Source organism: Trichomycterus rosablanca, chromosome 7 (assembly GCF_030014385.1).
Source record: "Trichomycterus rosablanca isolate fTriRos1 chromosome 7, fTriRos1.hap1, whole genome shotgun sequence".
Lineage (NCBI taxonomy): Eukaryota > Metazoa > Chordata > Actinopteri > Siluriformes > Trichomycteridae > Trichomycterus > Trichomycterus rosablanca.
Genome location: NC_085994.1, coordinates 23,798,005 through 23,813,736, shown reverse-complemented (window position 1 = coordinate 23,813,736; position 15,732 = coordinate 23,798,005). Strand labels below are relative to the sequence as shown.

General features: G+C 41.8%; 1 protein-coding gene across 1 annotated transcript in view; it reads right to left on the bottom strand.

Annotated features, from left to right (window-relative positions):
* The window catches only part of wdr46 (WD repeat domain 46), a 43,976-nt gene that overhangs the window by 12,917 nt on the left and 15,327 nt on the right, over positions 1–15,732 (bottom strand). The window contains exons 3-7 of the mRNA XM_062998539.1: positions 15,092–15,172; positions 14,863–14,975; positions 14,687–14,774; positions 13,823–13,884; positions 7,544–7,648 (exon numbers count right to left, since the gene is read on the bottom strand). Of these exons, the coding sequence (XP_062854609.1) occupies positions 7,544–7,648; positions 13,823–13,884; positions 14,687–14,774; positions 14,863–14,975; positions 15,092–15,172 (449 nt within the window). The remainder of the gene's footprint in view (positions 1–7,543; positions 7,649–13,822; positions 13,885–14,686; positions 14,775–14,862; positions 14,976–15,091; positions 15,173–15,732) is intronic.

The following is a 15,732-nucleotide window of genomic DNA, read 5'->3' as shown; positions in this document are numbered from 1 at the left end:
AAGGCCTGACACTAATAGATGCTCCAATTCAGGTGTTCAGTGGCGTTTATGTTTTACAGCACCCCTGGAGCAGACAGGGTTAAGGACCACAATCAATGGATTCAAATCCACAATCTTCTAATGGACAGCCTAAAGATCTGCCCACCAAGCATCCACTGTGCCCAAGTTGACCACACATTGCTGAATTTAGCATAATTGATTTTATACATCTGTTAGCAGCTGGTGTGGCTGAACATCTAACCTCAATCAGTAGGGGTGTACACATACATTAGGGCAGGGTTTTAAAAATGGTGGCAATCTGGTCCCACTATGGTTTACAAGGTGTAACGTAAAGCCTTCACAATGGGGCATTCGTGTACAAGTTCATGTGGTGTTTTGAGTCTGTTAAAATTTTTCTTAATAATTTTTTTAAATAATTTTTCTCTTCACCCTATTTTTTTGGCTCACGACCTATCCAAGCGTCATGACCCAGGGTTTGGAAAACCCCTCTTTAGGCCATATAGTGTAGACCTTCAGCAACAAATGTCCAAAAGAACTAGAGCTGAATGGTTCCTGATTAACTCTAGTTAATGATTTGAATCTTCGTACTGAATCAGGAATCACGAGTCCGAGGTTTCAATTAACCCAGATCCTATGAGTACACAAGGCAAGTGAGCAGGCTCGACGGAAACACCGCGGACTCAGATGATTTGGCTGAACTGGCTTCAGTCCAGTCCATGAATCTAAGTAATAAGTTAAATATTTCAATAAACAAGTGGTTAAACACACTGGTGTTCGTTATGTGGCTGATTTTATGCACATGCTATTATTATTGTTATTATCAGTAGTAGTGGTATAGATTAGTAATGTAGCATATTTTCTTCATCTTGGTGCCACTGTAGCTGCCTGACTGGGTCAAGTTACCACGGCAATTTGTTGCTGACCATCCCCCTTGAACCCTTGACCCATTAATATACCCTTTCTGATTGGTAGGTGAGTCCACCCCCCTCTCCCCCCTCCTTGTCCCTATCCCCCATGATCAAGATTCCACTTAGAAAAGTGTCTTGTTACTGACAAGTGTAGTGTGAGGTGTCAAGAGAATTAAGAGAGAAGGATTTATTTACAGAAGATGAGTGCACGGAAGACAGGTGATATTTGGATGCATTTTCATGCAGTAAATCAATCGAAATCAAGATGACAGTACAAGTGACTCAAGTGAACCAGATCAGATTACTGAGTGACTCAGATTAACCCAAGTCCATAAAATAAACCGAATTGACCACCTCTAAAAAGAACTAGCAAACAGCAAATCCAAAAGCATACAAGGATAACGTAAATAAGGCAAGTGCAATTCCAACTGCTGTCAGGAGTCTTGAGAATCAAAAGTTAGCTACTATTAAAAACATATTGGCCATGGTGGTGCAGTAGAGTGGATACTGGAAACTGGGGTCAATCCTCATTTAATTAATGCCAAGTTCACACTACACGACGTTCAAGTTGTTCAGAACACTGTATAGTATACACAACTGGATCTCTTGTAATCGGGAGTCATTTAGGTCGTGGTGGTTTTCACGCTACACGACTGATTGGCGATAGGGGGTCAGACACTACACGATCCATCACCTGGAGGAATCTCAAACGAGTCTAGCTGGTCTCCCAAACTACGTTTTGTCACAAAAACACACGCGAGAAGTGATAAGAGGTGTCCAAAAATACACAAAAAGCATTTAAAATACATATACACCAATCAGCCATAACATTAAAACCCCCTCCTTGTTTCTTCACTCACTGTCCATTTTGTCAGCTCCACTTACCATATAGTAGTTCTACAATTACTGACTGTAGTCCATCCGTTTCTCTGCATGCTTTGTTAGCCCCCTTTCATGCTGTTCTTCAATGGTCAGGACTCTCCCAGGACCACTACAGAGCAGGTATTATTTGGGTGGTGGATCATTCTCAGCACTGCAGTGACACTGACATGGTGGTGGTGTGTTAGTGTGTGTTGTGCTGGTATGAGTGGATCAGACACAGCAGCGCTGCTGGGGTTTTTAAGCACCTCACTGTCACTGCTGGACGGAGAATAGTCCACCAACCAAAAAACATCCAGCCAACAGTGCCCCGTGGGCAGCGTCCTGTGACCACTGATGAAGGTCTAGAAGATGACCGACTCAAACAGCAGCAACAGATGCGTGATAGTCTCTGACTTTACATCTACAAGGTGGACCAACCAGATAGGAGTGTCTAATATAGTGGACAGTGAGTGGACATGGTATTTAAAAACTCCAGCAGCACTGCTGTGTCTGATCCCCTCATACCAGCACAACACACACTAACACCACCACCATGTCAGTGTCACTGCAGTGCTGAGAATGATCCACCACCTAAATAATACCTGCTCTGTGGTGGTCCTGACCACTGAAGAACAGTATGAAAGGGGGCTAACAAAGCATGCCGAGAATCAGATGGACTACAGTCAGAAATTATAGTACAGTCAGTAATTGTAGAACTGACCTCTCCGACTTGCGTTCGGCCCTTAACTGAACCCTTTTCCACCCATGCACTCTTCACAGGTGCCTCTATCCACCAGTCAGGGTCCTTACACAGCATTTGAAGACCCCACCCACATATTCCAGTCACCCCCCCTGCAGATACTGGCAATTCTGCCCTGGCCTATCTTCGAGAGCTTCAACATCCCTACACTCCTAGGTTTCTCTCTACGCCTCTCACTATACCCTCCTCAATGGGTGGCTGATATTTCAGTGCTATAGCTTCTAAGCTCTGGAACTCTCTGTCTCAATCTCTGTACTACTGTTCTTTTTTTTTTTTTTTTTTTATCAGTATTTTTGCCCTTCCTGCCTTCTGTCCTGTAAAACAACCTTAACATTGTGAAGGCCTCTCTCCCACCACTCAAAAACATGCAAAAGGCAAACCTGCTACGTGAGTAAAAAAAAGGACTTTCAAATTAGTTTCATTTCTAGAGTACAAGAGACAAACATTACGCCAGAAAACATGAACAACCAGCTTAAAACCACAGTCATTTAAAGCTGAACACTGCTTCAGATGTGGGAGAGAATCTGAAACTCGCTGCCTCCCACCTAAACTCCTTATCAGCACACAGGAATGCAAAACACCTCTGCAGTTGTCTTTTGACCTCTAGTCATGCAAGCCCGCTCTACTTCTAACACCTTATTAACTTACAAAATAAAGAAAAAAAGGACTTACAGAGCCCGCACACCCTCATTGAGCACTTTATTGGGAACACCTAACATACAAATGAACTTGGGTAAACGATTACTGACTGTTGATTTGTATACCATGTCAACTCCAGGTACCACATTTAATAATGTAAAGGGAACCCCACTGCAACCCCATACCAGTTTGTGCTGTTCTGGTTTGGGGGTGTCAAGTGCAGCAGTAGTGTTAGGATATTTTACCACTTAAGTACCAAGGTGGAGAAGAATAGCACTCTATTCCAATCATCATTATAACATACATTGATTAGCCCCCAAAAATCTGTACAGTTATGGCTGTTTCGAAATAGTAGTGAATGTCCTGCATGAATATCTGAGTGACTTTAATAAAAAAGATAACGTGGTAACCTAGTGGGTGGAGCATTGGGCTATCAATTGAAAGGTTGAGAGTTTGAATCCCAGCTCTCCTGTGCAGCCACTGTTGAGCCCTTGAGCAAGGCCCTTAACCCTCTTGGCTCTGTACAATGGCTGACCCTATACTCTGAACTTCCAAAGCTGGGATATGCAAAGAAAGAATTTCATTGTACTGTACACATATGTAGGCACAGATGACAAATAAAGGCATTCTAGGCCAAATTCTTATGGTCAGAAGTCAGTGGATTGAAGTACCTCCAAACAAGCAAGGGGGCATTAAAGCTATGATGAAGAGTAAATGTAGCTCTAATCACAGATCTTAATACTGGTCATGAAGTGAATGTGTCACAACATGCAGTGCATCAAACCCTTCTGTGTTTGCATCTTAGCAGTCAAAGTACACACGCTGACTTATGTCCATTGTCGAAAGCATCTACAATGGCCAAGCAGGCATAAGAACTGGACATTGGAAGAATGGAAGAAAGTGACCGGGCACATGTGCATCATTTACCAATAGAAGAAATGGTACTGTACAAAAGTTGAAGGAACTGCTGGTACTGTTCTGGTACAAGATACCACAGACTCCTTAAAATATTTTACAAATTCAATATCTTGGTGGGTTAGAGCTAATTTCACTGCATATTAAGAGAGCTGTCTTAATGTTTTGGCTCATCAGTAAAAAGAAACCACTTTTTTCCCCATTAATTTAAGCATCGTCTCCCTTTTTCTTCCAATTTAGCGTAGTCAATTTGTCTTCCGCTGCTGTGGATCCCCGATTCCATTCGAGGAGGGTGAATTGCTGCTCAAGCGTAGTCCTAGCGGACCCCTTCTTCACGCCGGTGTTTCTGCACAGGTGCCTCTATCCACCAGTCAGGGTCCTTACACAGCATTTGAAGACCCCACCCACATATTCCAGTCACCCCCCCTGCAGATACTGGCAATTCTGCCCTGGCCTATCTTCGAGAGCTTCAACATCCCTACACTCCTAGGTTTCTCTCTACGCCTCTCACTATACCCTCCTCAATGGGTGGCTGATATTTCAGTGCTATAGCTTCTAAGCTCTGGAACTCTCTGTCTCAATCTCTGTACTATTCTTTTTTTTTTTTTTTTTTTTTATCAGTATTTTTGCCCTTCCTGCCTTCTGTCCTGTAAAACAACCTTAACATTGTGAAGGCCTCTCTCCCACCACTCAAAAACATGCAAAAGGCAAACCTGCTACGTGAGTAAAAAAAAAAGACTTTCAAATTAGTTTCATTTCTAGAGTACAAGAGACAAACATTACGCCAGAAAACATGAACAACCAGCTTAAAACCACAGTCATTTAAAGCTGAACACTGCTTCAGATGTGGGAGAGAATCTGAAACTCGCTGCCTCCCACCTAAACTCCTTATCAGCACACAGGAATGCAAAACACCTCTGCAGTTGTCTTTTGACCTCTAGTCATGCAAGCCCGCTCTACTTCTAACACCTTATTAACTTACAAAATAAAGAAAAAAAGGACTTACAGAGCCCGCACACCCTCATTGAGCACTTTATTGGGAACACCTAACATACAAATGAACTTGGGTAAACGATTACTGACTGTTGATTTGTATACCATGTCAACTCCAGGTACCACATTTAATAATGTAAAGGGAACCCCACTGCAACCCCATACCAGTTTGTGCTGTTCTGGTTTGGGGGTGTCAAGTGCAGCAGTAGTGTTAGGATATTTTACCACTTAAGTACCAAGGTGGAGAAGAATAGCACTCTATTCCAATCATCATTATAACATACATTGATTAGCCCCCAAAAATCTGTACAGTTATGGCTGTTTCGAAATAGTAGTGAATGTCCTGCATGAATATCTGAGTGACTTTAATAAAAAAGATAACGTGGTAACCTAGTGGGTGGAGCATTGGGCTATCAATTGAAAGGTTGAGAGTTTGAATCCCAGCTCTCCTGTGCAGCCACTGTTGAGCCCTTGAGCAAGGCCCTTAACCCTCTTGGCTCTGTACAATGGCTGACCCTATACTCTGAACTTCCAAAGCTGGGATATGCAAAGAAAGAATTTCATTGTACTGTACACGTATGTAGGCACAGATGACAAATAAAGGCATTCTAGGCCAAATTCTTATGGTCAGAAGTCAGTGGATTGAAGTACCTCCAAACAAGCAAGGGGGCATTAAAGCTATGATGAAGAGTAAATGTAGCTCTAATCACAGATCTTAATACTGGTCATGAAGTGAATGTGTCACAACATGCAGTGCATCAAACCCTTCTGTGTTTGCATCTTAGCAGTCAAAGTACACACGCTGACTTATGTCCATTGTCGAAAGCATCTACAATGGCCAAGCAGGCATAAGAACTGGACATTGGAAGAATGGAAGAAAGTGACCGGGCACATGTGCATCATTTACCAATAGAAGAAATGGTACTGTACAAAAGTTGAAGGAACTGCTGGTACTGTTCTGGTACAAGATACCACAGACTCCTTAAAATATTTTACAAATTCAATATCTTGGTGGGTTAGAGCTAATTTCACTGCATATTAAGAGAGCTGTCTTAATGTTTTGGCTCATCAGTAAAAAGAAACCACTTTTTTCCCCATTAATTTAAGCATCGTCTCCCTTTTTCTTCCAATTTAGCGTAGTCAATTTGTCTTCCGCTGCTGTGGATCCCCGATTCCATTCGAGGAGGGTGAATTGCTGCTCAAGCGTAGTCCTAGCGGACCCCTTCTTCACGCCGGTGTTTCTGCACAGGTGCCTCGGTCTACTAACCAGGGTCCTTGCACAGCATTTGAAGACCCCACCCACTTGGTCCGATCATTTCCCCACCCAGCAGACACGGTGGCCAGTTTGTGTCTGCTGCAGGAACTGCCAATTGTGCCCGCCAGATGGCGCCCAGCCAAGCAATAGCAGAGCCGAGATTCGAACCGGGGTGTTCAGAATCTCTGCGCTGGTGTGCTAGCGGAATGTCCCACTGCGACACCTGGAAACCCGAATCACTTTTATTTTTGCTATTATCAATAATATCAATTTTCAGTGAATTCATGTCAGAAAGATCTATTTTTGAAGCACAGACAGGTTTTAAAACCCATATAAATAAAGGAAAAAGAATTCAGACACTACAAATAACACTAACTTAGTTGCAAGGTCCTTGTAGTACAAAAGGTACAAATTTTACTTTAATAGCTTTTTAAAGTGTTATAGTGTCTCATCACTCAGCCCTAAGTGCTAACCAGACTTAAGAACAGTTTCTACCCACGAGCGGTTAAACTGGTCACCCCTACAACAACTACCAGGACATAACTACCTCTATGACTGTTGCACTCGCACTTTTACTGGACTTTTGCTGCTAAATCCACTACCTCAATTTTGCTCACCTAAACAGCTGCTAAATCCAAAATCCAAATTCACTACCTCAATTTGTCTATGCACCTTGTTTTGTTCTTGCACCTTATGTATGGTAATTTTTGGTAACTTCCCCCATCCCCTCCCCCATTGTCTTTGCACTATTGTCTTTCGTTGTCTGCACTGGAGATGTAGCCTGACAGCGTTTCGTTATACTGTACAACCCTGTATTGTATAATGACAATAAAGTTGAATTGAATTGAATTTAAGTACTGTAAGACAAGTTACAGCATCATTAATTCAATTACGAATTCAATTCTGTATATATTATACAGAATTCAAATGAGACTTAATTTGGGCAGTTACTTAAATACGTGTTCATAATTAATAAAAATGTTACTCATGTATGTAGTTCATATATTCTGTATGCTGTATGTTATATATACTATATGCTGTTATATGCAACTACAGTATATATACACTATTTTATGTAATTATGCATGTATATATAACATTTCTGTTATACTAATTATTTACATATAGAATTCAATCTTATAATTCTTGACTAAATTTGGGCAGTTACAATTATAATTACTAAAAATCTTGTGTATGTGTGTGTGCACTCACTTGACATCATGAACTGTTTCCATTACATTTATCTCACACATGAGGTTTTTGGTCTGCCATTCTACACAAGCCACATGACCTCTTTTTCCACCTAGTAACAGATGCCTGGAAGCAAAAAAGAAAATATTTAGACGTTTCTAGAAACACAGGAAGTCACAAGACACAAATCAGACACGACGACCCTTAATTATTACAGTCGCAGAAAGACAGAGCACAGAATTGAGCAACCACCATGACGTATGAACTACACAGCACCTGACTGATAAAACTGTTGTACAGTATTAAACATGCAGCGATTTGAACGCATGTCATCAAGCACTGAAAGACTGAAAGCCAGGCCTGCTCGTCCAACATTACATTATTTTTCTTGTGAAAAGCTTACCTAGAAAAGCTGTTTTATGTTGTTTATCTATCTATACACACACACTTAAAAAGCAGGCAAGATTTAAATCGGGGAGTCCAAACTTCCTGTTGGGGGACAGATGTAAAAAAAATATGCACTGAACAAGTGACAGACTGTGTATTTAATGAATTAACAAATTAATTCATAATAAAGTAATAGGCCAACTTGATTACTATAAACGACACATCGTTTTTATGAGTGACTAACTGAGCTATCGTTGACAGTGATTTTCTATTTTTTCCCCCAATTTTCTCCACTAATGTAGTCGTGTCCAATTTCCCTGATTGCCACTGACTGAGGACGCCTCTCAACTGACATATGCCCCCTCCAGCAAGTACAGACTGCATTTTTCACCTGCAAGAGTTGAGTTCATACACCGACGTGCACGGTGTACAAAGGGCCACACCAACTGCTTCTTGACAAATTAAACATCAGCATTATTCATCAGCCCTGTGCAGGCGCCATCAGTCAGCCTGCAGGGGCCGCAGTTGTACCAGTTACGAGGACCTATGCTCTTACTTTTTACTCTCTAACCCTATAAACAACAGCCAATCGTTGTTCATGCAGCCGCCCAGCCCAGTCGGAAAGGCAGAGCTGAGATTCGATACGATGTATTCAAAACCCCAACTCTGGTGTGCTAGCATACTTTACCGCTGCGCCACCTGAGTGGCTGTTGACAGTGATTTTGACAACTAACATCATGAAACTCTGTCATTAGAGCAACTGCTTCTTGAAAAATTAAACATACACAGTTCCCTCTGAATTTAATTTAATATACAGGGTGGGCCATTTATATGGATACACCTAAATAAAATGGGAATGGTTGGTGATATTAACTTCCTGTTTGTGGCACATTAGTATATGGGAGGGGGAAAACTTTTCAAGATGGGTGGTGACCATGGCGGCCATTTTGAAGTCGGCCATTTTGGATCCAACTTTAGTTTTTTCAATGGGAAGAGGGTCATGTGACACATCAAACTTATTAAGAATTTCACAAGAAAAACAATGGTGTGCTTGGTTTTAACGTAACCTTATTCTTTCATGAGTTATTTACAAGTTTTTGACCACTTATAAAATGTGTTCAAAGTGCTGCCCATTGTGTTGGATTGTCAATGCAACCCTCTTCTCCCACTCTTCACACACTGATCGCAACACCGCAGAAGAAATGCTAGCACAGGCTTCCAGTATCCGTAGTTTCAGGTGCTGCACATCTCGTATCTTCACAGCATAGACAATTGCCTTCAGATGACCCCAAAGATAAAAGTCTAAGGGGGTCAGATCGGGAGACCTTGGGGGCAATTTCTTTTGCGGTGTTGCTATCAGTGTGTAAAGAGTGGGAGAAGAGGGTTGCATTGACAATCCAACACAATGTGCAGAACTTTGAACACATTTTATAAGTGGTCAGAAACTTGTAAATAACTCATGAAAGAATAAAGTTACGTTAAAACCAAGCACACCATTGTTTTTCTTGTGAAATTCTCAATAAGTTTGATGTGTCACATGACCCTCTTCCCATTGAAAAAACTAAAGTTGGATCCAAAATGGCCGACTTCAAAATGGCCGCCATGGTCACCACCCATCTTGAAAAGTTTTCCCCCTCCCATATACTAATGTGCCACAAACAGGAAGTTAATATCACCAACCATTCCCATTTTATTTAGGTGTATCCATATAAATGGCCCACCCTGTATATACAGTGTATCACAAAAGTGAGTACACCCCTCACATTTCTGCAGATATTTAAGTATATCTTTTCATGGGAAAACACTGACAAAATGACACTTTGACACAATGAAAAGTAGTCTGTGTGCAGCTTATGTAACAGTGTAAATTTATTCTTCCCTCAAAATAACTCAATATACAGCCATTAATGTCTAAACCACCGGCAACAAAAGTGAGTACACCCCTTAGTGAAAGTTCCTAAAGTGTCAATATTTTGTGTGGCCACCATTATTTCCCAGAACTGCCTTAACTCTCCTGGGCATGGAGTTTACCAGAGCTTCACAGGTTGCCACTGGAATGCTTTTCCACTCCTCCATGACGACATCATGAAGCTGGCGGATATTCGAGACTTTGCGCTCCTCCACCTTCCGCTTGAGGATGCCCCAAAGATGTTCTATTGGGTTTAGGTCTGGAGACATGCTTGGCCAGTCCATCACCTTTAACCTCAGCCTCTTCAATAAAGCAGTGGTCGTCTTAGAGGTGTGTTTGGGGTCATTATCATGCTGGAACACTGCCCTGCGACCCAGTTTCCGGAGGGAGGGGATCATGCTCTGCTTCAGTACTTCACAGTACATATTGGAGTTCATGTGTCCCTCAATGAAATGTAACTCCCCAACACCTGCTGCACTCATGCAGCCCCAGACCATGGCATTCCCACCACCATGCTTGACTGTAGGCATGACACACTTATCTTTGTACTCCTCACCTGATTGCCGCCACACATGCTTGAGACCATCTGAACCAAACAAATTAATCTTGGTCTCATCAGACCATAGGACATGGTTCCAGTAATCCATGTCCTTTGTTGACATGTCTTCAGCAAACTGTTTGCGGGCTTTCTTGTGTAGAGACTTCAGAAGAGGCTTCCTTCTGGGGTGACAGCCATGCAGACCAATTTGATGTAGTGTGCGGCGTATGGTCTGAGCACTGACAGGCTGACCCCCCACCTTTTCAATCTCTGCAGCAATGCTGACAGCACTCCTGCGCCTATCTTTCAAAGACAGCAGTTGGATGTGACGCTGAGCACGTGCACTCGGCTTCTTTGGACGACCAATGCGAGGTCTGTTCTGAGTGGACCCTGCTCTTTTAAAACGCTGGATGATCTTGGCCACTGTGCTGCAGTTCAGTTTCAGGGTGTTGGCAATCTTCTTGTAGCCTTGGCCATCTTCATGTAGCGCAACAATTCGTCTTTTAAGATCCTCAAAGAGTTCTTTGCCATGAGGTGCCATGTTGGAACTTTCAGTGACCAGTATGAGAGAGTGTGAGAGCTGTACTACTAAATTGAACACACCTGCTCCCTATGCACACCTGAGACCTAGTAACACTAACAAATCACATGACATTTTGGAGGGAAAATGACAAGCAGTGCTCAATTTGGACATTTAGGGGTGTAGTCTCTTAGGGGTGTACTCACTTTTGTTGCCGGTGGTTTAGACATTAATGGCTGTATATTGAGTTATTTTGAGGGAAGAATAAATTTACACTGTTATATAAGCTGCACACAGACTACTTTTCATTGTGTCAAAGTGTCATTTTGTCAGTGTTGTCCCATGAAAAGATATACTTAAATATCTGCAGAAATGTGAGGGGTGTACTCACTTTTGTGATACACTGTATATATATATATATATATATATATATATATATATATATATATATATATATATATATACACAGTGCATCACAAAAGTGAGTACACCCCTCACATTTCTGCAAATATTTCATTATATCTTTTCATGGGACAACACTATAGACATGAAACTTGGATATAACTTAGAGTAGTCAGTGTACAGCTTGTATAGCAGTGTAGATTTACTGTCTTCTGAAAATAACTCAACACACAGCCATTAATGTCTAAATAGCTGGCAACATAAGTGAGTACACCCCACAGTGAACATGTCCAAATTGTGCCCAAATGTGTCGTTGTCCCTCCCTGGTGTCATGTGTCAAGGTCCCAGGTGTAAATGGGGAGCAGGGCTGTTAAATTTGGTGTTTTGGGTACAATTCTCTCATACTGGCCACTGGATATTCAACATGGCACCTCATGGCAAAGAACTCTCTGAGGATGTGAGAAATAGAATTGTTGCTCTCCACAAAGATGGCCTAGGCTATAAGAAGATTGCTAACACCCTGAAACTGAGCTACAGCATGGTGGCCAAAGTCATACAGCGGTTTTCCAGGACAGGTTTCACTCGGAACAGGCTTCGCCAGGGTCGACCAAAGAAGTTGAGTCCACGTGTTCGGCGTCATATCCAGAGGTTGGCTTTAAAAAATAGACACATGAGTGCTGCCAGCATTGCTGCAGAGGTTGAAGACGTGGGAGGTCAGCCTGTCAGTGCTCAGACCATACGCCGCACACTGCATCAACTCGGTCTGCATGGTCGTCATCCCAGAAGGAAGCTGACGCACAAGAAAGCCCGCAAACAGTTTGCTGAAGACAAGCAGTCCAAGAACATGGATTACTGGAATGCCCTGTGGTCTGACGAGACCAAGATAAACTTGTTTGGCTCAGATGGTGTCCAGCATGTGTGGCGGCGCCCTGGTGAGAAGTACCAAGACAACTGTATCTTGCCTACAGTCAAGCATGGTGGTGGTAGCATCATGGTCTTCGGCTGCATGAGTGTTGCTGGCACTGGGGAGCTGCAGTTCATTGAGGGAAAAATGAATTCCAACATGTACTGTGACATTCTGAAACAGAGCATGATCCCCTCCCTTCGAAAACTGGGCCTCATGGCAGTTTTCCAACAGGATAACGACCCCAAACACAACCTCCAAGATGACAACTGCCTTGCTGAGGAAGCTGAAGGTAAAGGTGATGGACTAAACCCAATTGAGCACCTGTGGCGCATCCTCAAGTGGAAGGTGGAGGAGTTCAAGGTGTCTAACATCCACCAGCTCCGTGATGTCATCATGGAGGAGTGGAAGAGGATTCCAGTAGCAACCTGTGCAGCTCTGGTGAATTCCATGCCCAGGAGGGTTAAGGCAGTGCTGGATAATAATGGTGGTCACACAAAATATTGACACTTTGGGCACAATTTGGACATGTTCACTGTGGGATGTACTCACTTATGTTGCCAGCCATTTAGACATTAATGGCTGTGTGTTGAGTTATTTTCAGAAGACAGTAAATCTACACTGCTATACAAGCTGTACACTGACTACTCTTAAGTTATATCCGTTTTAGATTTTGTGTAACAGCGACACCCAGTGGTCAAACTAGGGATTTATTTTATTATTATTATTATTATTATTATTATTATTATTATTATTATTATTATTAAAACCTGCGTGTCAACTTCTAAAACACATCACGGGCTAAACAGATAAATCAAACTGAATGTGTGCCTTGTGTCCAGCATTCCAAAACAGTCTTTGGATCCCATTTTTTAACAAATATTACTGATATCTATTTACTCATTTTTTGTTGATGCATTTTCTTCCCTTTTTCTCCCGACTTTTTAGTGCATCCAATTACCCAATCGCATAACGCTTCCTCTCCACCGATGCTGACCCACACCCTGATTGAGGAGAACGAGACTGACACACGCCCCCTCCGACGTTTACATTTACATTTTCGGCATTTAGCAGACGCCTTTATCCAAAGCGACTTGCATTACAGTTACAGTATACGGTCTGAGCAATTGAGGGTTAAGGGTCTTGCCCAAGGACCCAATAGCAGCAACCTGGCAGTAGTGGGGCTTGAACCAGCAACCTTCTGATTACTAGTCTAGTACCTTAACCACTAGGCTACGGCTTGCCGACACGTGTGCAGTAGCCGACTGCATCTTTTCACCTGCACGAGGCTAGTTCATATGCGGATCAGCTTTGTGTACGGAGAGCCACTCCGCGACTCTTGTGCAGGTGCCATCAATCAACCAGCTGAGGTCATAATTGCATCAGTTATGAGGAATCCCTATACGGCTCCCAGCCAATCGTTGTTCAAGTAGGCGTCCAGCTCAGCAGGATGGCAGAGCCGAGTTTTGAACCGATGAGTTCGAAATGTCAGCTGTCAGCACTGGTGTGCTATCGTGTTTCACTGCTGTGCCAGCTGAGCGCCAACAATATTACTAACATTTATAATACTCTCATATTCACCCCTAAACATAGACAATATTCAAATTTGATCAAACAAGTACACAAATAAAAGTACTGACCGTCCAGTTCTACTGTAATCCAGTCTGTATGGTCCGAACTGGGTCAAATGCAAGTTAAAGTACTGTAAAGAGAGAAGAGAGAGACATTTATATACAAAAAAAAATTAAAAAGTAGCAAAATACCAACCCTATTTCCAGAAAAGTTGGGACATTTTGTAAAATGCAGCAAAAAATTAATCTGTTACTTGTTCTTTTTCTTGAATCTTTATTTAACTGGACAAAAGCACAAAGAAACGATTTCCAGTCTTTTTACTGACCAACCCAAGATGCCTGCAACACACTCAAACTTGTGACAGTGTTATATCACCTTTCCTATTAATGATCATTTAGGAACTGAGGATAATAACTGTTGCAATGTGTGGAGTGTTTCTGCATTGAATTGATGTATAATTTTGTGTTAAGTGCCAGTGGTATTCCGAAGTACACCCAAGCACATAAACATTATTATTACTACTATCACTGAAGCTCAAAGGTCATGCAAGACAGTTAGTTAGTGTTTAGTTTTTAATGCCATGTCATGCAAGACAGAGTTTAACAGAGCCTTGCCATAGGTGGAATAAATCTTTTCACAATATTATGTACCATAGATGGCAAGCTGACGAGCTACTGTAGCTCAAACAGCTGAAGAAGTTAATGCTGGTTCTGATAGAAAGGTGTCAGAATACACAGTGCATCGCAGTTGCTGGGTTGTTTTGGCAGCAAACGGGGGACCAACACAATATTAGGAAGGTCATAATGTTAAGAAAGTAAACAAAATACAAATTCTTGAAGTCACTGCATTTTACTTATTCAGAAATGGGGTTTGAACCCAATACTGTCACTGAAAGTGTGTGACTGGAGATATAGCTTTTTTTTAAGTGTCACCTTCGCTCCAGATGTAATATCTACAGCATCTGCTATATCCTCTTGTAATATTGTACATGTATCTTCACCATCATCTCCTTCCAGGAACCTGGTAAAACAGCATGTGAGCATTAGAGTCAGGAACGCCTCTTTTTAAAACAAAACAGGAATGCAAAGCACACATTAAGCCTCCTTACCCAGCATCCTCTGGGAGGATCAGATCATATCGTGCTGCCTGTTTCTGAGCCAGCTCAGAAGCCTTTTCACTGCTTGTGATGGTCTCTTTCAGTCGCTTTCCTGTTTCCTTAGACTGACGACATTGCAGAGATTAAAGAACCAAAAATTTGAGGGAGGTCATTAACACAAAAATTAATGGAATATATTTATCTCAATTTGCTTTTTAGACAGAAGAAATGTGCCACTCACTAACTGAAATTTTTCTCCTCTCTGAAACTTCTTCAGCTGACTCTCTGGAATAGGGGCCTCACCAGGGAAAGGGTCCTTTTTCTAAAAACAAAACAAAACAAAACAAACAAAAACACATCACATCAATACATTTTGCAGCCTATGATATTCTTTTTTTCAAAACACATATACTATATAGCCAAAAGTTATGTGGACACTCTTTCCAACCACACCCACATTGCGACAACGGTCCGAAGTTGGGCCAAATTGGCTAGGCTCCTTTAGGGTTGATAAAGGCATGATTTGATGAGTTAATGATGTTGGTGTGGAGGAACTCCAGTGACCAGCACAAAGCCCTGACCTAAACCCTATTGAGCATGTTGGGATGAATATTGAATGGTCAAATGTGAGCCAGTTCATCTTGTTCAACATCTGAACTCAAACACAAATTATGTAAACATACATACATACACACACACACACACACACATATATATATATATATATATATATATATATATATATATACAGTGTATCACAAAAGTGAGTACACCCCTCACATTTCTGCAGATATTTAAGTATATCTTTTCATGGGACAACACTGACAAAATGACACTTTGACACAATGAAAAGTAGTCTGTGTGCAGCTTATATAACAGTGT